The sequence below is a fragment of the Bemisia tabaci genome, chromosome 5 (assembly GCF_918797505.1).
Source record: "Bemisia tabaci chromosome 5, PGI_BMITA_v3".
In the NCBI taxonomy this organism is placed as follows: domain Eukaryota; kingdom Metazoa; phylum Arthropoda; class Insecta; order Hemiptera; family Aleyrodidae; genus Bemisia; species Bemisia tabaci.
Window position 1 is genome coordinate 39,717,612 of NC_092797.1, and position 27,082 is coordinate 39,744,693.

Consider the following 27,082-nt stretch of genomic DNA (forward strand, 5'->3'; position numbering starts at 1 on the left):
TGTAATTTATGAATGTATGGCGGCAAGCCAGATGTAAACAAACAAGTTGGGCCTTGCAAACATGTGCCGTGCGGTTTTCGAAATCGGGAAGACATGTAGACTAATCAAGTACCTAAATTATCACACTCAGAAACTATTTCTAATGTATGGTGTTCGTGATTATAGTAACACAACTTCAGCGTGATAGATATCAAAACTCCAGCTGGAAATCCAATTAATGGAATGATTTGAAAGCCCTCACTTGTTGATTGGTAAGATACCTACTGACATACTTAAGTACCGAATTTTGATGTAACTATACTTAATTTATGCCGAAGAGTCATCTTTATTCTTTGTCTTGTATACTCATAGAATTAGATTTAAACTCTAAATTATAAAACTTTTCGGAATCTGGAGATTTATCTAGTGCCTACCATGTTTGAGGAATGAACTTTATCTGTGCAAGCCATGTAGGTATTGCGCAACAAGAACCTCCTTTTTCAATGATCCATTACGTATCCACGACCTTGAGTACTTATACCTACTTACTTATAACACCGCAAAGTTTTACAATGATGTTATAGTCTTGTAATGAGCTGGTAGGTACTCAAAATTTCCTGATCTTCACGATAAAAATTCAGAGTCATGATGAGATTACCTGTTTTTCACGATCGACCAAGATCTCTTTGTGGAAAGCCTTATATAGGAGATTTTTTTACTCTAAAATTAGGATTCCTTGAATTTTTTTACTCAAGACTGCTCATTTGTAGGTGAACTTCATCCATTTAATGACTTAGGTACATGTTGTTAAGAGGGGTGATGTTCTATACATGGGAGGGTTTTATCAGTAAGTAGTGGAGCTGGAGAGGAGGGAAGTGTTATTCATAGGAGGGTTTTTATTTTTAAGAAAAATCAGATAAATCAGCCTGTTCAGACTTCATGATAACCGGCATAGTTGCAATGATGGAGCACAGAACAAGACAGCACACTCCACCTGTTAATATCGCAAGGAACCAGACAGTTGCACAATTTTTCCCCTGCGCTCACAAAAGTTGAGAATTGACATCATCTCTGCAATCTCAGGCACTTACATTTTGAGATGTAGGCACATTCATTGGTGTGTAAAGGATTTTTCATAAGTTGAGGCGTTGAGTGTAGAAAGGACATTTCTCAGTCGCAGTGTTTAAGAATCTCCAGTGCTGATTTTTATCTCAGAAGAGGACATTGTTAGGTGAATTTTCTAAAATTTTACATTCTCAGTACCGTAAAAATCATGAAGAATACATTAGTATAAGTTACCTACAGAAAATTACATGCATAATTGCTTTAATTACAATACATGAAACGTCAGCGGAGATTTTCAGACACTGCAACTAAGAAATGCCTTTTCTGTACCGCACCTCGCACTTCTTCAATTACGTTTACAAACTTTTTCGGCACTCTGACCCTCCCCCCCCCCTCCCTCTCTCCGACGGGTGACGGGTGTCGCCACTCTGTCTAGCGAGTTCGTCAGCTCGACCTGCCCCTCCCCCCCCCCCCGCCACCGCCGCTAGCCGCTTGAAATCTGTCAAGGCGCCTAAATAGTTGGGTTTAGTCATGGGTTTAGTTCGGAAGAATTCCTCTGACGACAGATGCTTCTTACCTACTCTTCTGCTGACCCATGTTGTCATGTTGGACGGATATGATATCATCAGTAGGTATGTATCAGCCTCTGTCCTTCATGCTGTGTTAGCTATGAACCCAATGTCACAACCAAAATACATACTGAAACTTTTTGCCTACCTTAATTTAAAAATCTGAATTTTCGTAGGTACATGCACCCATCTTTCAGATTCTTGATCAAGACATTAATAGCCTGAGATGCTGAATGTCTCTAAACACATTAACTAACAAATCATCTTATAATGCATCATGCTTCATCTTTCTCTAACGAGGAATCCAAATCTGAACTGAGATTTTTAATATCGGTGGGGGGGGGGGGGTCCAGGCTGGCCCTGCGAGTGCCTTACGGGGGGAGGGGGGTCCAGGCTAACCTTGCGAGTGCCTTACGGGGGGTAGGGGGGGGGTCTCAAAATTGGAAAGAGTGCCTCGCGTAATTTGTGGACGGCCCCTCACATAGCTGAAAATGTGACTTACGTATGACACACTGGAAAAAAAAAAAAAAAAAACACATTGGATCTAGATTCCAGACTCTAAAAAACATTGACAAGAAAAAATACTCTTGATTCAATCGGATTTTTGCTTAAATCAAAAGAACCAAGCCTCTTAATTTGAGCGGATTTCCGTTTGATTTAAGCAAAAATCTGATTGAATCAAGAGTATATTTTCTTGTCAATGTTTTCAAGAGTCTGGACTCTAGATCCAATGTGGTTTTTTTCCAGTGTATTCAAAATCTAAGCTCAGATTCGGATTCCTCGTTGAAAGTCGATGTAATTTGATGTATCATACGCTAGCATAGCGTGATAAAAAGAGGCGTGACGCAGGCATACTGATTCTGATACTAACATATCAGTCCAACCTGGCAACACGGGCAGTCACTGAGTAGGTCAGCTGATGAGTAAGAAGAATATTTTCGCTTCGCGGAAATCCGTCGGAACAAAACCGAACGCTTATTTAGCGCCGGCGCTCGGGCGGCATAGATAAAGGGGTTGAATTCCTTCATGATAAATTCTTCTTCCTCCTCGACCGACCCGCTTATCCATCTTGAATTATTATTGGAATTCTTTCCTTCATGCTATTCTAACGTGTGATGTTTGATTTTGCATCGATTTTTCACGAGAAAGCCGAATCTGAGCTTAGATTTTAGATATCGCGCATTTTAATTTATTTAAAATTGTTGGAGAAATTACTGGGGCGTTCTTCAACATTGATCACGCCTTTTTTTCTTCTTTTTCTTTTTTCTTTTTTCTCCTGGTCACCACTTATCTCAAAGGAATGATCACCGATGAAAGTCTTGTTTCCTGTTTCTACTAATCTAAAAATCTCGCTCATGAAATATAATTAAAGTAATAATTAAATAAAATAAAAACCGCCGTAGTATCGGACGAATCGATCCACAGGGTCATCCCTAAATCACGTAACGTTATATTTCCGGAGTTTTTAGCCTCCCCCTCCCCCAAAAAAAAAAAAAAAAAAAAAAAAAAAAAAAAAAAAAAAACTACGCAGCGCTAACCCTCATTTCACCCTCCAAAGAGACAATATTCTTTAGATATCCCTATCTTTCCCCTTGTCACTTAACTGCAGACTCCCCCCCCCCCTATTAATTACGTCATTTCAAGCGTATCCTCCTTATTATTGCGTAATTGTGAGGTTGCTCCGAACCTTTAGCTACAGTCGTACCACATGATAAATTATATGCTCTAAAATACTTGAAAATAACGTTGAGCACATCCGAAAGTCTAAAATTTATTCCTTCTCTCACTTTGAATGTTAAAAATGTTACCGTTTTCCGAATGAAGTACACACACCACACAAAACTTGAGTTGCACTTTTTTGAAAGTTGTTCTAGTTCTTGAAACGCAACTTTTGTTTAGTGATTGATAGAGTGAGTTTTAAAGTTTGTCAATGTGCTCATAGTTATTTTTGAGCAAGTTTTCGAGATGAAATTCGCGGAATTTCATTCTTCATTACAGACAGAAATAAAGTGAGCAACTATTCGACCTCCGGGGTAGGTTTGTAGTATCACGCGAAATTGAAGGAAAATCATAGGTTTTCGGTCATCTCAAGTTAAGAACGTTTATGATTAGGTATCAAGTTCGCATTGACGTGAAAGTCGCGTATTTGCCGCGATATTTATGTGAAAACTTTGTGATCTTTCATTTACTTAATTAAGGAGGAAATTCGCGTTTATGCCGCGATAGAAGAAATGTTGTTTTGTCATGGGTTTTCAACTTAAATTGAACGATAGCGAAATAACGTTTCTTCAACTCAAAAAAAGCAAATATTGTCGATAAAAAACGACGCTGTAGGTAAGTTAAAATAAAATATGAAGAAAAAAAATTCAGTGCATGTTTTAGAGCATGCGTTTGTAATGCGGCCAGCGGCCATTCTACTCAAGAATTCTTTGTGTATATTATCTAATTTCATTTCATTTTTTGTGTCCTTTTTCTAACAGAGTTGAGTGTAACCCTTGAAAAAGAATGTTCTTCACATAGTCTAAAATAAATTAGTGTAAAATGAACGATACTGACTCAAGCCTCAAGAAATCGTCTCTTTCCAAGTCAACCTTGAAAAATTCTGCGCAAATTAGTTCCGTACCCTTGATTGTCAGTGAATTGGTAAATACATTTTCTGAACATCATTAAAACCTTCATCCTGTTATACTCAGTCGAACATTTTTTATACGTCTCATTTGTGTAGCGGAATGCTCTGTCTTCCTATCTAAACTGGCTTACATTGAAGGTAGACAGATGAAAGAAATGCAAGATTCTGACAAAATCTTTGCACGAAGAGTTGAGCTGAATGTAGAAGTGAACTTTCACCATAACGTATAGTCCATCCCTTCCATTACATTTTCAACTTTGAGAGTATTTTTGAGCTTGAGAGTTTGTTTCAAAAAAATTCAGTGACACCATCGTGCTTTCCTCGAAATTTTACGTCAGGAGAAGTAGGTAAATCGCAAAATCCCTGGGACCTGCATGCAAGAGCTCCACGCTTTAATGTTTTTAAACAATTTACCTATTAGGTATGTCACTCATTAAAATAAGTGGAAGATTATTAAGGTCAAAATATATTATTTTGTTGTATAGGTTTATAATTCTCTCAGTGCTGATGCGCAATCTATCGCTGTTCGCTTGGAGCTCAATCGCCAAAAACTCCAAGTCGTCGACAATGGGATTGGAATGACAGAAATTCAATTAAACCAGTTGCAAGCTCGGTAAGGCGTTTGATTCTTGAACTGATATTCCTCGCTGCTGCAACTATGAATTCAATGCCTGCCCCTCCCCCCCGGAATAATAACACAATGTTTAACTTTACCAGAGACACGAAAAATTGCTTTGTGACAACTGTAAACGTTACTTCGGCTTGAATTTTAGCGCCCAGGTGTGGAATACGCTTACCAAAGAACAACCAATAATAAATAATAAAAGGAATAAGTCATTAAAAATTTGAGAAAAATATGATTTATCTGAGAAAATTAGCTCTTATGTTCGAGAGGATTTCTGCAAGCGCATTATTGGCAGATGTAAACCTAATCTACTTTGTAGAAATTCGCCTAGCAAAGTGGTTGCACCTTGACATCCATCTGTGTACATGCACTAGGATTTTTTGCGAGGAGACTTGAAGGAGAAGTCACTCAGGGGGGTCAGGAAGTGCAGAGGCACTTAATCAAGAGGGGTTTGGGGAATTCCGTGCTTCAAAGGAGGGGGGTCTGAGGAGCCTCCCAGAGAAAGGAAAGTTTGATAAATTTAAGCAATTTTTTTAGCTGCCCACCAAAAACTTGATTGAAATACAATATCAAAGATGAATATCATATATATCGCACTTATTCGGCAAAATATCCCTTAGTTTATGGAGGGGGCCAAATAGATTTGTAGAGGTGAGTGGTGAAGGCTCCCCGCAGCTGCCTCCCTCCCAGTTCTGCCGATGGATACTTCGAACTCATTGTCTCAAATTTTATCGAAGCAGTATTTTTTCAGCAACTAGTAGCTGCTAAATCTCAATATTACTTCAGGACGGCATTTTTTTCAGTTCTTGTATAGTTTTACTTTTTTTCATCGCCCAAATGTGTTAAAATATTCTGTACCTCTTCTTAGATGCTAGTGTACAGCTTTTATATTAATTATTTTGTTGGCTTTTTCAACCCCTCAGAGACAAAACTCATTTTCCCCATCAAGACGGGTTTGCATCATATCCTTTTTTCCAAGCTCAAAATTTTAAAATACTCCTAGAGACATGCCAGAATCTAATGATAATTTCAAGAACGAGGAACTCGGATGAATCATATTTTCGCGTAAGCTGCCTTTGTATTAACTTGTTCGTGATCCCACAACGCATTAACGCTCAGACGCAGAGGCGCTGTGTGCAAATTGATGGAAAAGGAATTTTAGCGAACCCTGATAATTCAGGAATAGTCAGGAAATTTTGCAGCGGAAATTTTTTCCTCCAGCCAAACATTGCATTTTTCCACTTTCAAGGTACTTCGCACTCAGAATTGTCCCTGATTAGAATTTTCATCAGGAACTATGCCAAAATAACACTGAAAATTCAGGGAAAATTTGGGTTTTTTCTACGCCCAAAATATCTGAAAAGTCGTGCAATTTTTGGATCGAAGAAAACTTATCACCCTGCAAAAAGCGATGATCACGATGCTTCGTGACTCCGCTCGTTATTGCCCATAAGGACCCGCAAATTGCACTATTTGGCAATGCTGCCACATACAGGGTTATTCAAAAGTCACGCACCACCAGCCATGAGGGGGGTGGTTCAAAATTTTTCAGTTGCCCGCCCTTTCCCCCCAAGGGTCAAAAACTGGAAAATACCTAAAAAGTTCTCCCCTCGGCATGAGGAAAAACGTCTTAAACCGCATATCGATATCATAATTAGAACTAAAGTTACGGCCGGTGGTGCGTGACTTTTGAATAACCCTGTATGTAAGAAGAAAATAGCAAATAATTAATAGCATACGATTTTTACATATTCCCAAGTGGATCAAATTCATGAAACGCCAAATAATTTGAGTAGAGTCGGAAGAAGGTTAAGTGTTTAATTACCGCATGAACAGTCGAAATTTTATTTTCAAATATTAACTTGCTTATTTCTTCTTTTCAATTTGATTGAATACTCTGATTGTCTTGTCATCGTGGGACGACGACGTATGAATGAAACGAGGAACATATTTTGTTTCCACAAGCGGCAAAACTTGAAGGCGCCCCCCGTTTTTTTCAATGGCTAGAGGTCATGGATGCAACTATTCGTGTTCTCGGGATGCCCGTGTTGCCTACAGACAAAATTGCAGGCGCTTTGGTTTTCTCTAGTCAAACGTATGACTACTCTGCCGTGCTAAGGAAAAACGCCGTATGAACCTTCAGGCGTTGCCAAATTTCCTTTGATAAAACATGGATTTCCTGATAAACTCATGAATATTTTCCTTCCAACTTTTCAGATAATTTTGCTCGCAATTTCACCTGAAGTCCCTGAAAATTTCAAGGAAAAATATGAACATCTTCCCTCCAAAATAAGCATTTTATTGAAGGAAATTTGGCAACTCGCGAATATTCATACGGCGTCCTTCTTTAGCACGGCAGCAACTATGTCGTTAATGCTCAAGGGGTTTTCTACGTTACTTTTACAATCGTGTTTACTCATGAAATCCTCGGAGTTTGAATGAGCCGTGCTCCATCATGGCAGCGTTGCCAAATGTTGCAAATTACGGTTATCGGTAGTAATTTGCGGGATTGACACCCGCGACGCCTTTGTGAAAACGTCTTTGGGGGAAAAGCCCCGATGATCTCACTACGTAAGCTTGATATTGATCCGGAGAAGCCATTTGTTGCTCATAGATCTTAAAGAGCCGTTACTTCAGTTTTTTTATAATACTGAATTCAAAGTTCTTAAATTCGAAATTTTGCGTTTTGTTGATCTTTTCTTTGCTGGCTTCGCAAGGGGAACATTTATTTCTGTAATCATAAATCTGAACAGGCTGGATTCATATGCATTGTTTGGTGCGATATGATCCACAAGGTCTGAAAATGAAAGGTCCTGGTCTGAAATAAAGGTATAAAATGTAATGTAATGACCTAAAGATGAAATCCATAATTTTATCAACCTTTTATTTCATTCAAGTTTTTACCATTCAGTCTTGACGGCAAACATTATTTTTACCCATTTATCACCCGAAAATTTGAAATTCTGAGCAATTTGTTTTCCTCCCAACAGAACTTTACTTCATTACCAAATTAACTTCTTGCAACCGTATATCGATAGCTGAAATCAAGAAATACTTATCTCCTCTGCAACGTTTCAAAATCTCCGATTATACTTTACTATTTGAAAAAAAAAAACTAATCAGAATATTTCCTTAATTTTCCAAGTTTTCGAAATGTGTGCAGGGGACTCAAGAACAATTTCAATAGGACCCGATCGTTAATTTTTATTTAAAAAATTGTACATGAGCAGAGATATGCAACGTCGCACTCGGATATCTCATTTCTCCACTCTACTGTCGTGATGAAGAAGAACGCCGTATGAACATTCGAGAGTTGCAAATTTCCTTCAATAAAATGTTTATTTTATAGGAAAGTTATGAATATTTTTCCTTGAAATTTGCAGGAACATTAGATAAACTTGCGAGCAAAATTATCTGAAAAATTGGAAAGAAAATATTCATAAGTTTACCGGGAAATTCGTGTTTTATCAAAGGAAATTTGGCAACGCCCGGAGGTTCATACGGCGTTTTTCCTAAGCACGGCAGTCTAGCCATCGATATCGTCGCCCCTCTGACGTAGGGTTGTATCAAGTTCCACGTGAGACCTGTTTTACGTATAAATCCTTCAGTGGCGTGGCGTGAATGATCGATTATAGATATCTCGTCATTTGAAGCTATAGTAAAGAATCGATTACTTGGGTGTTCGCTGCGAACACCCTAATAATCGATCTTTTTTCATAGGTTTGAGTGGCGTATCAATCGATATATCGCAAAGCACGCCACGCCACTGAAATTCTTGCTTTCTGGGGTTCATGCAGAAATCGAGATAGCCCTTACACCAGAAGAGCGACAATAGAGTCGTCCTCTCGCCCCTCTTCCCAATCAATAATGGCCCATCCGTATTGTAAAAATGTCGCAGGCAAATTTTCAACTCCGGCATTTTGTTAAACGCTTAGGCAAGTAGTTAAATATTCTTATTTAGACTGAAATTCTGATTATTTTCCTGACTGCGGGGTTTCAGGACATTCCGTCAACGATTTTTCGTCCGCGCACCTGTTTTGTCGAGTAGTTTGCGTCCATGCATAAAATAAGAGTTGTGTTGAAAGAAACTATACAAAAATGAATAAAAAAGGGGTAAAAACCAAAAAGCACGCAATCATTAGTTTTAACCCGTACGTGCATCGATCTTTTAGAATCAAATACGTCCAAATTTGAGCGTTTGGCCGCGCGTACACCACGCCGCAGCATAGTAAATGCACATTTAAATGAAAAAATTAAAGTGCTTTGGGAATCATTGAATTTGACACGGAACCACCTTAATATTTACAAAGTACATTTTATATTTTCGTTTAATACATATTTTTTTTCATCAATTTAAATGAGGAAAATTCATGCAGGGTGTGCAAAAATTTCAAAATCATGAGCTAAAAACCGCCGACTCCGCGATTTTAAATACTACAGCCAAACACAGAGCGGAGCGGCGCGCGGCGTGCTACCGGCGCGGCGCGACGCGAGACGCGCACGAACACCTACAAACCCAAGGGGATACTTCACGCATTGCGCAATGCTGGAAGTATCCACTTAGGTTTGTAGGCGTCAATGCGCGTTGGGAGTTGGCCAGCCGCGCCGCAGCGTGCCAAGCCAAGGCGCCTCAAGCAACTATTTCACAACAGAGGTGTTGCACGGTATCAAACGAAATCGAAGGCGCTTCAACATTTTAAGAATGAAAGACGTCCTTTGAGAGTCGGAAGCTTTCCTCGCAAAATAAATCAAGGTACTGCGGCACGAACTTCCCTGCCGAAAAAACGCGTGGACATGAATTACTAGAAGAACCAGGTGTACGGACAAAAAATCGTTGTCGATATGTCCTTCAACCGACTGTGGACGAAATGATTCTCTGATCATGAGGAAAAGAATTCTCTGTAGTACTTGTTCCATACAATCATGAATACATTTTTTCTAGTCCTTATACGAATTTATCTCAAAATATGCAGCATTTCATAATGTAAAAAGTTTTCAATAATTTGGACGGATGAAAAATTATGAGGAGCATTTTTGAACGGGAAATAAAATGACGGTTTGTACTTTAACGGATTTTTCCGTCTCAAAATATTGAAAACTAGAGAGGTCTTTGTGAAAACGTTAAAAAAACCTCGTAAACTCTGAAAATTTAAGTACCTACTAGTCAGCGTGAAGGCATGCTATTTTGCATGATCAAAGGAATCCTGAAAATTGTTCGAAGGTTTGGAAATGTGGAAAGTCCCAGGGGAAAAGTGAAGGAGCACCCCATAACAGAGCAACTCACGGCACAACAATCATTATAGAGGGCCTATTTTACAACCAGCCGATCAGGCAGAAGCTGATTTGCCCCTCTATCGAGCTGAATCGCGTAAAAAGACAAATTTCATCTATTTCAGTCGTTCATCCGCATGTAAGTGCATTTTACCCTCTTATAAATGTAACTTGAATTCGATTTGCGTTGAGAAAGAAGAATGATGAACTACACAAACCAGCATTGAAAAATACGCCGGACGCTCGATGAATCGTTCTACTTCTTGCGCTGAGCGCGCAGTTCTGCTGCCGTGCCAAGGAAGAACGCCGTATGAACCATCTGACGTTGCCAAATTTCATTTGATAAAACACGAATTTCCAGAGATATTTGTGAATATCTTTCCTCCCATTTTTCAGATAATTTCATTCGCAGCCAGGTCTAAATCATCTGCGAATTTCAAGAGAAAATATTCATGAATATCCTCAAAAATAATAATTTTATCGGAGGAAATTTGGCAACTCACGAATGTTCATTCGACGTTTTTCCTTAGCACAGCAGAATTGACGCTAGTTTGTCTCCGTTAGAACGCATCAATTTTTCAGAAAATCAAGGTTTTTCTTTCGAGAAGTGGGATTTTTCTGGAAAAAAATTATTTCCAGGAAAACCGGCGAAAGATAGAAGAAAACCATCGTCGCGTTATTTTTAAAGTCAGCATCAATATTGATGCATATGAGCAATAGATGCATTACTTAAATGTCTTAAGAATTTTATCCACTGTTCCTGAACCGATACTTTTTCAGTCAAATGGCATGAGTTGCCCTTATACTATCACGTAAAACTAATCCTAATGTTTTACGCCCGAAATGACTGTTTTTTTTTTCTTTTTTTTTTTGTCTGATAAGGCTGGAAAAGTGACTGTCATCGTTTATAGACGGTCCCCTATATATAGATTAATTCCCTTTTCATGTGGATATCGCAAGATGATTACTTGAGAAAGCAGTAGCGTGGCGTGAATGATCGATTATTATCGATGTTTCCCCATTTGAAGCTGTGGTGAAGAATCGATTATTAAGGTGTTCGTTGCCAACATCCTGTTTATCGATCCTTTTCCAGAGGTTCAAATGGCAGATAAATCGATGTATCGCAAAGCACACTACCGCGAAACCACTGTTTAGAAGCTGCTTTGATATTCCCTGTCCATTGAAAGAGAGGAAAGGAAGAAAAGAATGAATGCTTGTGTCAAAGATTCGTATCATTCAAAATTTCCAAAGCTCTGATTTTCAATTCCTGTAATCCCAAAGCTAACCCTTGGTGTTTCTTAGCTTTAAATATATCCCCTACAATTTCTTTATGTAGTGTATTCAGTGGCGTGGCGTGCTTTGCGATGTATCGATTGTTATGCCATTTAAACCTATGGAAAAGGATCGATAGACAGGGTGTTTGCAGCGAACACCTTAATAATCGATTCTTTACCATAGGTTTAAATGACAGAACAATCGATACATCGCATATCACGCCACGCCACTGAGTGTATTTTTCTCCTCCTCACTTTCAGGTCAGTTTTTCTCTACGAGATAATCATTCTGGAGCACTTGCTCTTCAATTGAAGAAAAACGATAATCTCATGGCGAGATTCTGTTGTGCTTACCCCGAAGTATCAATTTCATCTCTCATTGAAGTGTCAGCGAACAACGAAATTATCAACGTTTCTGGTGTTATAAGTCGTAATACCAACCATGAAAATGCCATTCAGTTAGTCTACATCAACAAACGGTTGATTGTAAATTCTTTTATCCGTGATTTAATAAACTTCTTACTATCAAAAAGTTTTTTTCTCAGCGGAATCCACGTCAAGAACAAAGGGAGGTGCTCTAAAGTACCAATAAACGATCAAATTTTAAGCAAAATTCCGTGTCTCGAAACCAAACCATCGGAATCTCGTTCACCAACCGCCTCACCGATTTTTCAAAAATCCAAGCACGCTGTTTTTGCCATCGACATAACCTGCATCTCAGGGGAATGTAGTATCGTATCCTCTCCGAAATCCACGGAGGTCATTTTCTCAAATCAAACAGCATTTTTTGACTGCCTTCAGCAAGCCATTCAACAATTTTTGGTTTCAGAAAGCAACCTGAAACCTGCTGTATTCGATGATGAAAAGATAAAATCAAGTGATCGAAAGACAGACTGTAACCAGCCACCGGTGACTTTAACGCAAGAACCGAAAAGTAAACCCTCCGATCAAAACACAGTCACAACCAAAATAGCCCACGATGCTCCTGTCTCGAACGAACGTAAGAAGAGTACGACGAGGGGAGTTGTTACTACTTATGCTAAAATCAAGAAGAACACATTTTGTAGCTTTCGGCCTAATACTCCTGCTCGGCAAAGGAAAGTACGTTCCGACGATGTTCGTGTATTGAAAGAGAAGTTACAAGAACTTGTCAAAAAAGATAAAAATCCCAAACAACTCCTTAAAGATAATGCTCGAAAAGATAGTGAACGTGCTAATCCAAAATTGAATAAAAACTCTGAGGGTACTCTCGCTAGCAATACCGTCAACAACCCTCAAGTTCCTTCAAGGACAAAATTACACCACTGTAAAATTGCAAGGAAAATGGAACGCACCAGCAGGGTGCCAGTAATATTGAAAAAAATTCATGGGTCGCCCGATTTTAAACTTCGAAAGTCATCGCGGAGGAACGCCAAAACTACCGTCAAAAATTCAGAGAGAATACACAAGAATTTTGCCGAAGAACAACTTTCCCCTCCGTATGATGGCACTATACCAGTGCGCGATCCTCCTGACAATAATAAAACAATTGACAAGATCACTTTTAAAAACAAACATAGACTTTTCAAGAGAAAAGATGATCTCGTCCCGGATCAAGACATAACCTCCAAAAGGAAGAAACTCGCCGAAAATGTCACGGTAAGTTCAAAGCCCCGCGAAGTCGAGAAAGTCATCCAAAAGGGTAAAGAAAATCGACCACTAAAGAGAAAAATTAATCCCGAAAGTGTAGTCACAGATTGTACCTCTGAAGTCATTCCCGATGAAAGTAAACGTGATAATAATGCGACGAACAGCAAACATTCTAAAGTAGCGAAAATGAAAAGCGGGCGCGATAGTGATTGCTTAAACAACTCATTAAATTTTTCTCAACAAAATAATTCGGGTAGCGTTCAAAAATCTGTGAGTGAACGAAATTCGCCCCCGGAGGACGGGCATCTTACTATTTCCTGCCAATCGAGTGAGGTCGAAAACAGTCTGGACTGCAACACAAGTCTGTGCGGTTTCTGTGGCTCTAGCAAATCTGTTATCTCGTTGGACGCCGATTCAAAAAGATTCAAATTTTCAGAAAAGTTATTGTCTGATTTGGGGTCAATAACTAGTTTCGAGGACAGCGAAGAGAAGTCTCGTAAAACTAAGGCCAACCCGAAGTTTGATGCGGAAACCCCTTTGACTGGATCATCGTCTACGAAATTTTCAAGGCCACACCACCGCGAAGAAATTAAAAACAAACTTCATTCAAATATTCTCAACGTCCAAAAATCATCGAAGGAAAATTTTAAAAAAAGCCAATCGCGGAAAAAAACTAAGCTCATAAGTCTAGCCAATTTTTTGAGAGACCAAAGCCTCACTTACCATAAGCGGAAGAAATTATTTGTCGCGTCGAAAGTAGCAGCGAAAAATGCGAATGGTAAAAAGTATCCGTGTCCCACGGATCGAAAGTCCAGAAAAAAACATATCAACGAAAAATTTCGAAGAAAATTAAAACGATTAAAGTCACCAAAAGAGCCGAGAAAATGTAACTTAGGCACAATGTTTGCAAATCCTAATTTGAAAGATCACGAATCCTGCAACTCAAGCTCAATGAGAGAAGACGGTCATGCCGCATCTGAAAAGATATCAGACAAAATTGAACCGTTTACAACGAATTTTCGAAGAACCCGCCCTGAAAAAGCTAGTCGGGATTTAAACCAAAGTTTTGGAAATGTCTGTTCAAGGATGCAAACTAACGTCAATCTTCCTGGAATTCACCGCGTTGTTACTCCTCGTGATATTTTAAATCATGATAATTCAACCCGCGTGAGTAGCCTTGTGAATTCTCGTGTGCGTGAACCTGAGATAAATTCTAAATTTCTGATGTCAATCAACGAACCTGAGTTTTTAACTGTGCTCAACGTTGAACATCTAAATTCTCCCGCAACACCTGAACACGATCCGCCAATCACACCACCGACTTACAAAAGAGAAATCCCCGGTAGTGTTGGAGAAAAGTTGAGAGCCCGATTTGAAGAACTGCACTTAGATAATCAGGTTGAAGTGGCTCCAAAAGAAAATAGAAAATTCGCATCCAAGCAGACTGAGGAGCGCCAATATTTACCGCAACATTTTAGATTCGATCCAAAAATCAACTCCCCAGGTGATAACATCGTCTTTCTCCCACGAAACGGAGGTAAACCCTCTCACTCTCGATTTTTTAAAGGAAACAAACCCCCGCAGCCCTGTCAGCGTGAATTTTCACCTTTCTTTAAGCCTGTGATCACCACGGTGCCGTCTCCTTTTTTGAAATCGCGCCCTATAAAAAAACTGGTTCCTGCTCCTGATTTATTTTTGTCGATGCGAGTGGAAGATAATTACAAGAGTAATTTCCTCTCAAATAACGAAGAAGAACAAGGAAAGAGTGTTGATAATTCGCAAGCCTCTCCATATTTTGTCGAGAATTTTGAACTTTCCCCAACAGCTAATACACAGACTCTGTTCGGCAGCGCCCCTTCACAAAATCATACTTCCTGTGATTCTGAACCCGGCGATCGCCGCAATGCTCTCTCATTTCAGAACTTGTTTCGTCAGCCAGTAAAATCTTTTGGGACATTCCCAGCCCCTATGTTACATTCCAACTTGCTGTTTACCACAGCTTCAAAGTTGAATCGAAAGTTTTGTGACGTCTCGAGTCCTCTTAATCGTGACCGTTTGCGAGGTTTTCAGTCGTCCAATCAAAGCGCCCGTACGTCGCCAACTACCACGCATAATACAGTCTCATTCATAAATACTGAAGTCTCATCGCAGGTTGACTCACATTTTCAACAAAACGCATCACAATATGACTCAAACGTACGGTGCAGTATGAACAGCTCGTCTAAGGTTGATGAGCGTTTCTCTGCATCCGCTGGCGACACCGAAGACTACCTTGAGGCACCTCTAGATCTCTCAGTAAAAAAGTCTAGTCCTGCCACTCTAAGACCGTGCGTAACGTCGCTTGAAGAGACCCTCCTCGATTGCAATCCTGATGAGGATTTCGATCGTCATCAGAAGGTGGACTACGCGGAACCATCATATTTTCAAATTAGAAATGACATCAGTCCAAGCCGAGTCAACGTTCAGCCTCTTTCCACTGATTGTCTCAAGCGTCGTATGGAAGAATTGAAGAACAGCAAAGAAACCCACGAAGAATACATTGACGCGCCTCGAAACTATGCAGATCCGCTCGAAAATACTGAAGCGCGCAATAATCACTCTCATGAGGAGCAGGTTGATGATACCCCCAACCATTCCATCGAGAGTACTCATACGCAGTCAATAAGCCCTCTGCGGATTCTTGAAACGCCGAATCAGAAGTTTCCACCTGATCAAGATTTCAGTCAGCCTAGCTCAAGCTTTCGTGATTGTGAATTTGCTCCTCTGAGGGCTAGGGTTACTCCCAAGTGTTCTGGTATTGATGAGCTCAATCGATCGCACTGCGATGAATCGATCTTCTCTGATGATGTTACTCCCAAGTGTTCTGGTCTTGATGAGCTCAATCGATCGCACTGCGATGAATCGATCTTCTCTGATGATGTTACTCCCAAGTGTGCTGGTCTTGATGAGCTCAATCGATCGCACTGCGATGAATCGATCTTCTCTGATGATGTTACTCCCAAGTGTTCTGGTCTTGATGAGCTCAATCGATCGCACTGCGATGAATCGATCTTCTGATGATGTTACTCCCAAGTGTTCTTGTCTTGACGAGCTCAATCGATCGCACTGTGATGAATCGATTTTCTCTGATGATTTTACTCCTCTGAGGGTTACTCCCAAGTGTTCTGGGCATGATGAGCTCGATCGATCGCACCGTAATGAATCGATCTTCTCTGATTCACAGCATTCGCCCGAAAAAGAGGAGGATGATAAAATGATGGAAGAAACTCTCTTTAAATCGGATTGCCATCCATCAGATGATCCTCTCTCGGAGGATATTAATGACTGCTGTCGTGGATTAGAAAACATGTTCATTAGTATCAGTGGCTCCGCAGAAAATATGGCGGCCTCAAGTAATGCAACGTATGGGTTTCCTGATGCGCAAAACATTCAAACTGGTGGTACTGTAAATCTCACATCTACGGATGAAATTGAGTCTATGGTGTCGCAGTTTGCTGAAGAGGATCGGACTCAAATCCAGCAAGCCGGGAAAATTATAACAGATCAGGAGAGTTACAACACAAACGCGCAAATAACTAGAGATCGGAGAACTCCCAAGTTGATTCAAGCGACGTCGATCGTCGTTCATGCCACTTCCGGGATGAGCTTTATTTTGCCCTCCATTCAAAACGCTCTGCTCCTTCCAGAGACCTCGATCGACAGCAGGGGGAACCCTCACGACGAATTAGTTCTGGAAGACAATCATTTTCAATTCGTCGAGAAACAAAAGCGAAACTTTCCTGAAGACGCAGATCAAGATGCTTTCTGGGGAATGCTGAGTCGTTTCGATACCCTTACCTCGAAATTTTGCACCTTGAAAAGTAAAGGTGAGTGGAAGTTTGCAACGGAATATTAACGCTCTTTAAAAATATTTTCCCTGAATTATATGACTGAATACGGTCCCGACCAGGAGGTAACTGTTGCGTGGGAAAATTATCGGAATTTTGCCAGTTACTTTAAACCCTCGAATTTTTTTTTTTTTTTTTTTTTTTTTTTTTTTTTTTTTTTTAAGGAAAATTTTGATCAATATTTTATACGAATTGGAAATGACCTAACAGGAAAAAGTCATCATCGTATCTCTGGAAATATTTGGTAGAGTAGATACTTCGCCTAAAAGTACATCCCCGGATACTTAAGCGTTTGTTTAAATTTATACCGTCGAATCATTGAGTTCAAGTTTGAAAGATTTATTAGTTTGTACAATTTTGTCCGCATTTAAAAGAATTTTCTCCCCGTTCTTCATACTATAACTCATCTGTGTTATAGCATCTTGCATTTTAGTCTCGCTCTCTTTCACTCATGTTGAATCTATGAAATAAAAGGTTTCTTCATTTCGATCTAATATATGTATGACATGGTTTACACCATTACCGTCACTTACAATGACATAACATCAAATGTCTTCCCTCTCTCGTCTCCATTGAGACGCAGAAAGCATTGCCATCTACTTAATTAAAAACTATTAATGGTTGACATTATAAGGCTCATTAAAAAATGTACGTGAGTGGATTTTTAAGTAAATTTACCCATTTAATATCTCTTGAAAAGAATATCTTTATCTTAGCAAAGATTTTCTCTTTATCTGCTCTTTATCTCTTCATGTCATCGAGTTGTACCTTGTACACTGGGTGGAAATGGTAGTGGCGGGACGTGAATGATCGATTATCGATTTTGCCCCATTTGAAGCTATGATGAAGAATCGATTATTTAGGTGTTCGCTGCGAACACCTTGTTTATCGATCCTTCTCCATCGGTTTTAATTGCAGATCAATCGATATATCGCAAAGCACGCCACGCCACTGGAAATGGTAGTTATAACCGCGGTAGGTTCGGTACAGAGATATTACGAATTTTCAACGATTACAGCGCGCCCTGTAGTGAACGCGCAATGCGTGAAGTATTCCTACAGTCTCGTAGGCGCTAATAAGAGCATTTATACGAAAAGTGTCCGTTTTAGTTGTATAATTTGTGTCGCAAAATCTCCTATGTAACCTAATCTAATGGTAAATAAGCGTTTTCTAGGAATTCTGACAGTTTAAACTGTAAATCGATGTGTTTAGCTTCATTTTTAGCTTTTACCGCCTTAAATTTCACGACCGTCACTGTCATGACTGTCAGGTTTGCAATGTTTACAGCCTCATAATTTTTTTATTTTTTTTTTGGTCAGATAAATTGTTTCAATTTTCTTTGTACTAATTTCATCAAAAATACTCGTACTCGACCAAACAATGCCTTTGATTTTTAAAAAAATGCCTTTTCCACACAAAATATTAAGAAAATATGCCGTCATAAAGTTTCGACGTCACAGGTTTTTTTGTTCGTCAAAACGGCCGCTAAGGGCAGTCAGTCTATAGATGCATTGTCGAAGTAAACTTGTCCGATTCCGTTGTTTGGTCTTTCCGTTTCCAAATTTAACGCAACCCAACGGTCCCATCGACCTCCTGAGATCGTTGAGCGTTCGGTAGAAACGTTAGGCTTTCTTATAAACAAACAAGCCATCGGGTAATAAACGGAGTCCAACAACGTCGACGTTTGGAATCGGTTAATTCCGTTTCCAAACAATCCCAAACGGTTTACTTTGACGACCCAGTTAAAATCGCCTTAAAAAATTCCATTCTGTCGAGTGAAGTGTTCACGTCAAAATATGACCGCACAGCAGTCACTGCCGAAATTTAGAATAATTTGGAAGGATTTACAATGCAAAACTCCGATGAACCTTTTTGTGTGTCACGACTGTCTCGCATTTTAATTTTGAAGCGTGTAATATTCTGAAAAACCTTTGTGCTCACTTTGTAGTCCTTAGTACTAATTGCACGTGTTCCGACTTTCAAGATTGTGCTTCATTGCTGTTGAGTATACCCGCCGTTTTTGTTTAAATTTGTCACGACCGTCACACCGCATGGGGTATACTCTGTGTGTAAAAAGAAAGGAGGAAAATTCCTAATAACAAAGGTACCCGTTTTAAAGTTTTAAGCCTGCTGCTATTATTGGCTAGGAAAACAAACCCTCGATTCAAAATAATCAAGTTGAATTTTTAGTTTTTTGGAGGTTAAACTGGACAGTTTTCGTAGTATTCCGCCGCGCCAAGGAAAAACGCCGTATGAGCTTTCAGGCGTTTCCAAATTTCCTTTGATAAAACACAATTTTCCTGGTAAACCCATGAATATTTTTCTTCAAATTTTATAGATAATTTTGTTCGCAATTTCACCCACACTGCCTGAAAATTTCAGGGGAAAATATTCATAAATTTCCTCATAAATAAACATTTTAGTACAGGAAGTTTGGCAACTCTTGAATGTTCATACGGCGTTCTTCCTTAGCTCGGCAGAATTGCCTCTATGCTTTTCGCGCTGACCAGCAGCCGCGCTGTTTTTGGCGCAATGCGTGAAGTATTCCTGCACTCTAGTAGGCGCTCATATCGACGGTGAAACTACCAAACCACGTATCTCGGTTTGCGACGTCGCAAACTTCCTGTCATACTTTATTTTTTAAATGAAAAACTACTTAATGTCCAGTCTTGAAAATTTCTGTGATTTTTCTTCTTCGTGCGGAGAATATTCGGTGAAAATTTCAAGGAATGATATTGATTTGGTCTACTTCAAAAAAATAAAATGTGAGCGTAGATTTTTAAACACCGCAAACGAGATACGTGGTTTGGTAGTTTCACCGTCGATATGCTTTCCGCGCCGACCAGCGACTGCACTGTGCTAGGTGTAGTGCGTGAAGTATTCCTGCCTTCTTGTAGGCGCTAATATACGTTCTGCGCCGACCAGCGACAGCAGCACTGTGCGTGTTTGGCGAGATTAGAAACGATGATACAGCATTAGATTTGAAAGAACTGTAAAACAGAGAGAGGTACCTAATTAGTTTGAAGAATGGCGGGGTTAAATTGATGAAATGGTTAATGCAGAGCTTAAAGAAAAATCAATAATTAAAAGGAAGCAAGAAGTAGAAGCTAATGCGAGTATGTGTTCACTCGTGAAATAGGGAGGAAAATGTTTACTTAAAGAGACAGCGTTTATTTTGCCAGTAAAGGATTGCACTGAAGATTTTGAAAAGGAAATAACGGCAGATTTGCGCAAACAAGTGAATGGGCAAGTCCTCGTCTTAGAATAATGCAAAGCAAAACTACACTTCTTTGAAAAAAAAAAATAAATTAAAAACAAAATAAAATGGAAAATCTTTAGGAGGAATAGGCTAAAAGCAGGTACAAACATCATGAGTTGGATTTCATTTTGCAATAAGAAACCACTATTCCTAGCCCTTTTTTGAAACAACATACATGCCTTGATTTCGCTATGCAAATATGTGTTTCTATGTAAGAGCCAGAGATGGTGGTTCTCAGGAGCAGTTGTAAATAGCTTTGATCTCGTCGATCAGCGATCTAGCGATTTTTATTCTTATTTGCCGCATACTAAAACGGATGATGTAAAGAATGGAGAATTAGAGATGGTTTTAACGTACCTACTTCTAATAATTATCAATTGTATTGGAAGAATTGCCTAAAGCCTCAAGTTTCAAATTCTAAAACCTATAGTTCATTAGAAAGCTGATACGGTCGCCGTTTTTAAGCGGGTCTCGTTTTCTTTCTAACATCCTTTGTTTTAAAGGTATTAAATGGTCAAATCTACTTAAAAATCCACCTTCGTATAATATGTGTTTGTTCGATGAGAACTGTAAGTATCAATATCGTGGAGCAAACATATTTCTTTTCATCCAGAAGCGAAATCCTAGACAGAGTTTTACCGACTCTTTTTCCTTGAATACCTCTAAACATTTATCCATATACTGTTTACCGCCGCGCCGTAAGGCTGTTATCTGTCACTATTCTTCAGTTAGTACCTATTCTTGAGTATTTTATGTAAGAAAGTAATCTGAGCGTGTGCATAGCTTTATAATACGAATCCCTTTTGGGTTTTTTGTGGGGGGGGGGGTTTAAGGAGGGGGGGTTTTTTTAAGGAGGGGGGGTGTAAGAAGAACTATATTAAGGGTTAATTGCCATTCTAACAAAATCCCAAGATATCTTACTGTTCCTATCTCTTTTTCTCTTTGTGTATTGACCTCGACTATTCCTTTCTTAATAGGCCTCGGAAATCTAGAAAAAGGTCATGTTGAAAATGAATCCAGTAATATTTCGTTATCAGTCCTTTCACGATCAGTCCTAGAGGACACTCTTGCCAAGTCAATGGGCACATCAAGAGAACTTTTCGTATTCGAAAAAAAATTGTTCAACGCACTCGAGGTCTGTACCATTTTTGAAGTTATGCTTCTCGCATATGATCATAGCATACGTTCCTGTCTTGGCCCCTTAACAAGTTGGCAACACTGTTGTTCCTCCGTTTAAATCCATTAAAAATATCGATTTCAGGTGAGGCAAAGTGCCTCACCAAGAATCGATTGTTTTACATGGAGGAACACCAGTGCTGCCAACATCCAAGAATCGCCACTGCCCCTAGCGTGGAGTTGCTACTTCCACTTACATTTCTTCAGATACCCACTTCCACTTTTAGCTGTTAAAATACTTGTTCGTTCGACAGAGCCCAAATTAAGGCACGGCAAAAAAAAACGCGGATTCCGCTAAGAACCATGGACCCTGTCACCCATATAACTCAATGCTGTCTCGGTCTCATCTCTAAGTGTAGTTATGTCCTTTTGTCAGCCAAGCGACGAACTCAATGTGTGCTTCTACTACATTTGTGTGACTACCTGGCCAATTAAATGTTTTAGCCCTTTAATGAAGAAAAATCCCTCCATATTTCTTTAAAAATTCTAATACAATAAAACAGTTTTACTCAGTTATTTCCTCTACTTCAACTTCAACCCTGGAGTGTACGCTGAGAGATGATGATGTTTCGTATTCTAAATTTTTATTACGCATCGTGGTTATTTCTTCTAAAACTATATGAGAATTTCCTCTCTCCTTAATATTATTTTCCTGTTTTCATTTTTGTACACAGGTCGTGGGGCAATTGGATTCTAAATTTATTTTGACGATATTAGAAGTAAGCAAATCTCGTTTGATCGTAGCATTTGATCAGCATGCTGTCGACGAAAGAATCAGAGTCGAAAAACTGATGAATGGTAATTCCTCTATGTCCTTATTTCAAGGAAAAACTGCCCAGCCTAGGCACGCCATAGGCTGTAACTCGAGGGCTCAAACCCCCTCTCCCCCTAAAGCAAAAATAAGGGTATTTTTCAAAAACTTTTCGGGGGAGGACCTCCGGACCTCCTTTGAAGCAATTGAAGCCAAATAAATCCCTAAAACCCTATTTTGGAGAGGGGGGTGGACTCTCGCAGATCCTCCTCAATTTTAGTGTCTTTTCATAATTCTCAGACCCCATTTTATGAGGTGTCCTTCTGCCTCCCTTCCGGGGGGAAGGGGGGGGGGGGCAAAAATTTCCCAGTCCCGCCCAGTTGCGACTCCAATAAGGACGTATTTCTACTCAACGGAACCATGTGCATTATAACGTGAGCCCTGAGACCCATAAGGTTATATGCACAACAGGGCTCATGTCATTATGCACATAGTTCCGCTTGGCAGAAATACGTCCGTATGAAGTATCAATGACGGGCGAAAAATACGCAAATTAATCCGTGTTTTCGATACAGAAAAACTCTCTCCTGAAAATGTGTAAACACACAGAGTAATCATTGTTGACGTTATTTATGGATAAGCTTAGTGATAATTTTCTTTTACTCATCGTTGGCCGCATATATAATTTGTAAGCAGTATCCACTACTCATTCTGAAAAAGTTACACTAATTTGCGAGAAAAATTTTTTATTGGTTCTTTTTGAAGGTATAAAACAAAATTCTTAGCTTCCTTTACGAAAGAACGTAACTACACTTCAATGTTGCCAAAATTCCCCTCGTAATTTACACTTTTACTATCGGAAAATTTTGGATACTCATATTCTAACTTCACTAATTTTTCTCCTCATCTCGTGCCCTAATCCCAAAAATTTGCAGCAAAAATTGCACTGGTACAATCTTGAGAACAATCAAATTGTTTGAGTCAATTTTGCAACCTTGGAATGAAGTTATACGTTCTATCGTCCGGTAAGCGATGAATTGAAGATTTTTAAACGGTGCACTGCATTGATGTACCTAGAGGATATTTTCAACCGACACTACCAATGGTAAAAAGGTTCTAATTGCTTTAACCGCCCAAGCCTTCATTTTTTAGCGAAGATCTGAAACAGGAGTTACATGAAATTTCGATTAAATTAACCGGAAACCCTTGCGACAGAGACTAAGAAGTTGAATGAAGATATTAAAAGACGGTAAAACATCATCGTCAGTCGGTGACAACCTCAGAGCAAATGGTAATCTTTTTCATCGATGTCGGTGTTGCATAGAGACGAAATTGAAGGCGCTATAACAATCTGCGTTTACGTTCAGCACGCGCTGATCTGAACATTGCACGTCCGTGGTAACTTGGTGGAGTATGATTCCAATAAGTGAGCAACCTTTAACCGTCGCGGGATGTAAGGGCGCATGGCGTTGAAGAAAGATTTAATAGAATAAGTAGCATTAAATTATGAATCTGCAACATTGTAAATCGAGATGCGTGTTTTCTCCGATTCATTCTGGACCAACACTCGCAACAGTGTCCAGCTGAGGCTGTAGAATCATTTAAGACAGATTTTTGAATGTGATCATAGGTGGATCCAGGGAGGAGGGGTTGTATCCCTCGTTCGCCCGAAAGAAAGGAAGAATATAAGGAAGTAACGAAGGAAAAGAGAAGAAAAGACGCTTAGATTTGAAAATTATTCATGACGAAATTGACTCAAACTGCATTTTTGATGCTTCAAAAATTTTCTGGGAGAGGCCCTCGGACCCCCATTACGCCCCCCCCCCCCCCCCCCCCCTGTTCGAGATGTTTGGATCCGCCTATGAATGTAATGAAGTAAATAAGCGACACTAGCTTTAATAGGAAATTATTTTTTCATATCGCAAAATTTCAATGTCAAGGAAATGTAAGCACAACGAAGGTGATACTGAACAATTATTTTACGTTGGTTCCCATTTAACTTTTTATAATCTGTGAGCGACAATATTTTTCCTGAATTTTCAGACTACTGTGTGGATTTCAAAGCCAAGGTTTGGAAGAGTGTCTGTGTGAATCCAGTGATCATCATGACCGTCAGCACAGAACGTGCCATTTTATGCGAAAATTTCAAGTCTGCGTTTCAGAAGGTCGGCTTAGTTTTCAGCGTAAATGGAAGAAAGCTGACTATCACCAGAATACCTCTTTGTCTTTTTAACAGTGCCCAAAGAAATGTGAGCCCTCTATCTTTAAATAAAATATCCACAGTAGGTCAACCAATTATTGAAGTCGTTGCTTATAGTTTACGATCTCTCATCGTCATGATAATAGCGTGTAAATTCAGACATTTAAACAAGCTTATAAAGATGATAAGGTCAGGTTGACCAACATGCCTAACATTTTTATCAATGACAAGTTGATGGCATATCATTACTCTATTTATTTTATTTTACTTTTCTTTAATGGTTATTTACGGTATATTTTTTGACATTGTGTGCGGTTAGGAATGTGTGAAAGCAGATTTTCTCCGCAAAAACTTTTAAAGTAAGTCCTGCGGTTTTTTTATGTTGAAACATTTATTTTTTATTTTTCACAGAATGATGCTCTCCTAGACCTAACTTGTAGTCTTCTGAATGAAATGGTCCAGTCGATTGTCGACTTGAACGGCGTATACCCCTCCATACCGAATTGTATACTTTCAGCAATCAATGAGGAAGCCTGCAAAAGTGAGTTGTTTTTCTTATACCACATCCATTTTTCTCTTAATTTACCTTATTTTTCAATTCTCAAGTTCAAATGTTTAAAATTTTCTCTTTCAGATCAATCAAGTTGATTTAAAATCGTTCTAATCCTACAGTCCATTGCTCCATTAAATTAACGCTCTAGGGGAGGAGGGGATAGTGACCAACGTCTCCAAAGCGTTACAATGCGCCGAGGGGGGGGGGGGGGGGGTGTAAAAAAGGCCGGAAAAGCTCGTACGTAATTAATCGTGGGACGGCCTCTTAGTTTCTTCCTACGATTCTCCCTCCCCTCTTTCTCTTTTAAAAAAAGTGCTAACTGGTTCTTTCTTATTTTTAACGGCATTTATTTATTTGCACCAAGGAGAAACGGGACCATACGTGCTTCATTTTGCTGTGAGGAACTACGAAATATGGTCCAGTTTCGAAAAAACGTATGCACCATTAGTTTTCCTATGCACATGAGTTCTTTTACGGATGAGCCAGAAATTGTAGTTCCTTATTGCAGAATGTAGTTCATATGATGGCATGGTCATGTTTTGTAATGGAATTCAACGCGGTGCATTATAATTTTCAAGAAAAACATTAAAAAAAAAAAAAAAAAAAATGTCCCCCTTATTTTCCAAAACCCTGCCACCGCATTCCAACTCGCCTACAGTCATTATACTCGTACCTCCATTTTCCAGGAGCTGTGAAATTTGGTGATAAATTAACTCATTTCCAGTGTAAAGCTCTCCTTGAAGGCCTAAAAACTTGTCGATTCCCCTTCCAATGCGCTCATGGACGACCTCTCCTATTCCCAATAGCCAACTTGAATCTACTGAGTGATTAATAAGTTTAATGTCCGCCTGAGTTCCTGTATTTGTTGAAAAAACATACGTATCTTTAACCTACTATAGGGTTAAAAAATTCCTTTTATTTAAATGATTTTTACTTTCGTCAAAAGTTAGATAATATTTATGGGCGAAAGGCTCTCGCCTCTCAAAACTTTAAATTTATTTTACCTATCCATAAACCTTACATATTTTATCTTATTCATTTTTTTCTGTAGTCTTATTGTGATTTTCACTTTACAAGAAGTGCGTTTTTTTAAGTATAGGTACTTTTTTTTCGTTCAGTCAAATGTCAGCCTCCTTAAACCCCCAGAAACTCTGTCTAAAATATACCCCTTGCCATAATTGTATAAATTCCATCTATAATTCTGAAGTTAAGTCCAATCCAATAAACTTGAAAAGTAGCGTAACGGTAAGGAATTTGACTGTACACCCTCAACCTCAAAATATGTCTACTTTCTGACAGAATTTAACTCCGTTTACCGAAATTATAAAATTACTAGTTTACGCGGGGTTTATACGCATCTGGAAAACCGGGAAAACCGAGGGAATTTGAAAGGACATCATAATCACCAGGTAAAATTCAGGGAATCAAGCGAGAAAACCTTCCTTCAACGGTTCTTCACGATCGTAATCGGTATGCAGCGGAAAATATAACGAACCAATTAGAGTCAGGTATCATACATGAAATCAGACGCAAGAGCTCGTGATATTGTCCGTCTTCGACCAATTGGATCGTCGGATGTTAAAAGAAAAAAAAAAAAAAAAAAAAAAAAAAAAAAAAAAAAAAAACACCGCTCTACTATTGGGCGCCGATCAACGATGATCGATACGAATATAATTCATCGCGGCAAAAGTGCAAAACTATTGTAAGCTCCGGCTTTTTTAATGCTTAGCTTAATTCCGGATGCAACTAATGTGTGTTCTCGGGATGTCCGTGTTTTCACCAACATTGCCGTGCTAAGGAAAAACGCCGTAAGAACATTCGAGAGTTGCCAAATTTTCTTCGATAAAATGTTCATTTTTGCGGCAAGTTAGGAATATTTTTCCTTGGAATTTTCAGGAACTTCATGTGCAATTGAGAACAAAATTATCTGAAAAATTGGAAGAAAAATACTTAGAAATTTTCCCGAGAATTCGTGATTTACCAAACATTGGAAAAAAAAAACACGTTTGATCTAGAGTCCAGACTCTTGAAAACATTGACAAGAAAAAGAACTCTTGATTCAATCAGATTTAAGATTCAATCAGATTTAAGCTCAAATCAAAAGGAAATCCGTTCAAATTAAGAGGCTTGGTTCTTGATTTAAGCTTAAATCTGATTGAATCAAGAGTATTTTTTATTGTCGATGTTTTTAAGAGGCTGGACTCTAGATCCAATG

At 39.1% G+C, this 27,082-nt stretch overlaps 2 protein-coding genes across 5 annotated transcripts in view; both read left to right on the forward strand.

Annotated features, from left to right (window-relative positions):
- Window positions 1-16,210, forward strand: LOC109040696 (uncharacterized). Of its 4 annotated transcripts, XM_072300694.1 has the most exons (6): window positions 1-251; window positions 4,094-4,256; window positions 4,728-4,855; window positions 5,791-5,932; window positions 10,089-10,277; window positions 11,674-16,210. In XM_072300694.1, exons 2-6 carry the CDS (start codon window positions 4,155-4,157, stop codon window positions 16,096-16,098), a joined length of 4,986 nt encoding a protein of 1,661 aa, XP_072156795.1. In that variant the 5' UTR covers window positions 1-251; window positions 4,094-4,154; the 3' UTR covers window positions 16,099-16,210. The 4 variants fall into 4 exon arrangements, with proteins under 4 accessions (XP_072156795.1, XP_072156798.1, XP_072156796.1 ...); XM_072300695.1 differs by lacking the exon at window positions 4,094-4,256 and having other exon boundaries at window positions 2-251; XM_072300697.1 differs by lacking the exons at window positions 4,094-4,256; window positions 4,728-4,855; window positions 5,791-5,932.
- Window positions 16,159-27,082, forward strand: part of LOC109040849 (uncharacterized) — a 19,555-nt gene continuing 8,631 nt past the window's right edge. Inside the window, exons 1-5 of the mRNA XM_019056935.2 lie at window positions 16,159-16,907; window positions 21,165-21,322; window positions 22,038-22,161; window positions 24,158-24,363; window positions 24,726-24,855. Of these exons, the coding sequence (XP_018912480.2) occupies window positions 16,295-16,907; window positions 21,165-21,322; window positions 22,038-22,161; window positions 24,158-24,363; window positions 24,726-24,855 (1,231 nt within the window). The 5' untranslated portion in view covers window positions 16,159-16,294. The remainder of the gene's footprint in view (window positions 16,908-21,164; window positions 21,323-22,037; window positions 22,162-24,157; window positions 24,364-24,725; window positions 24,856-27,082) is intronic.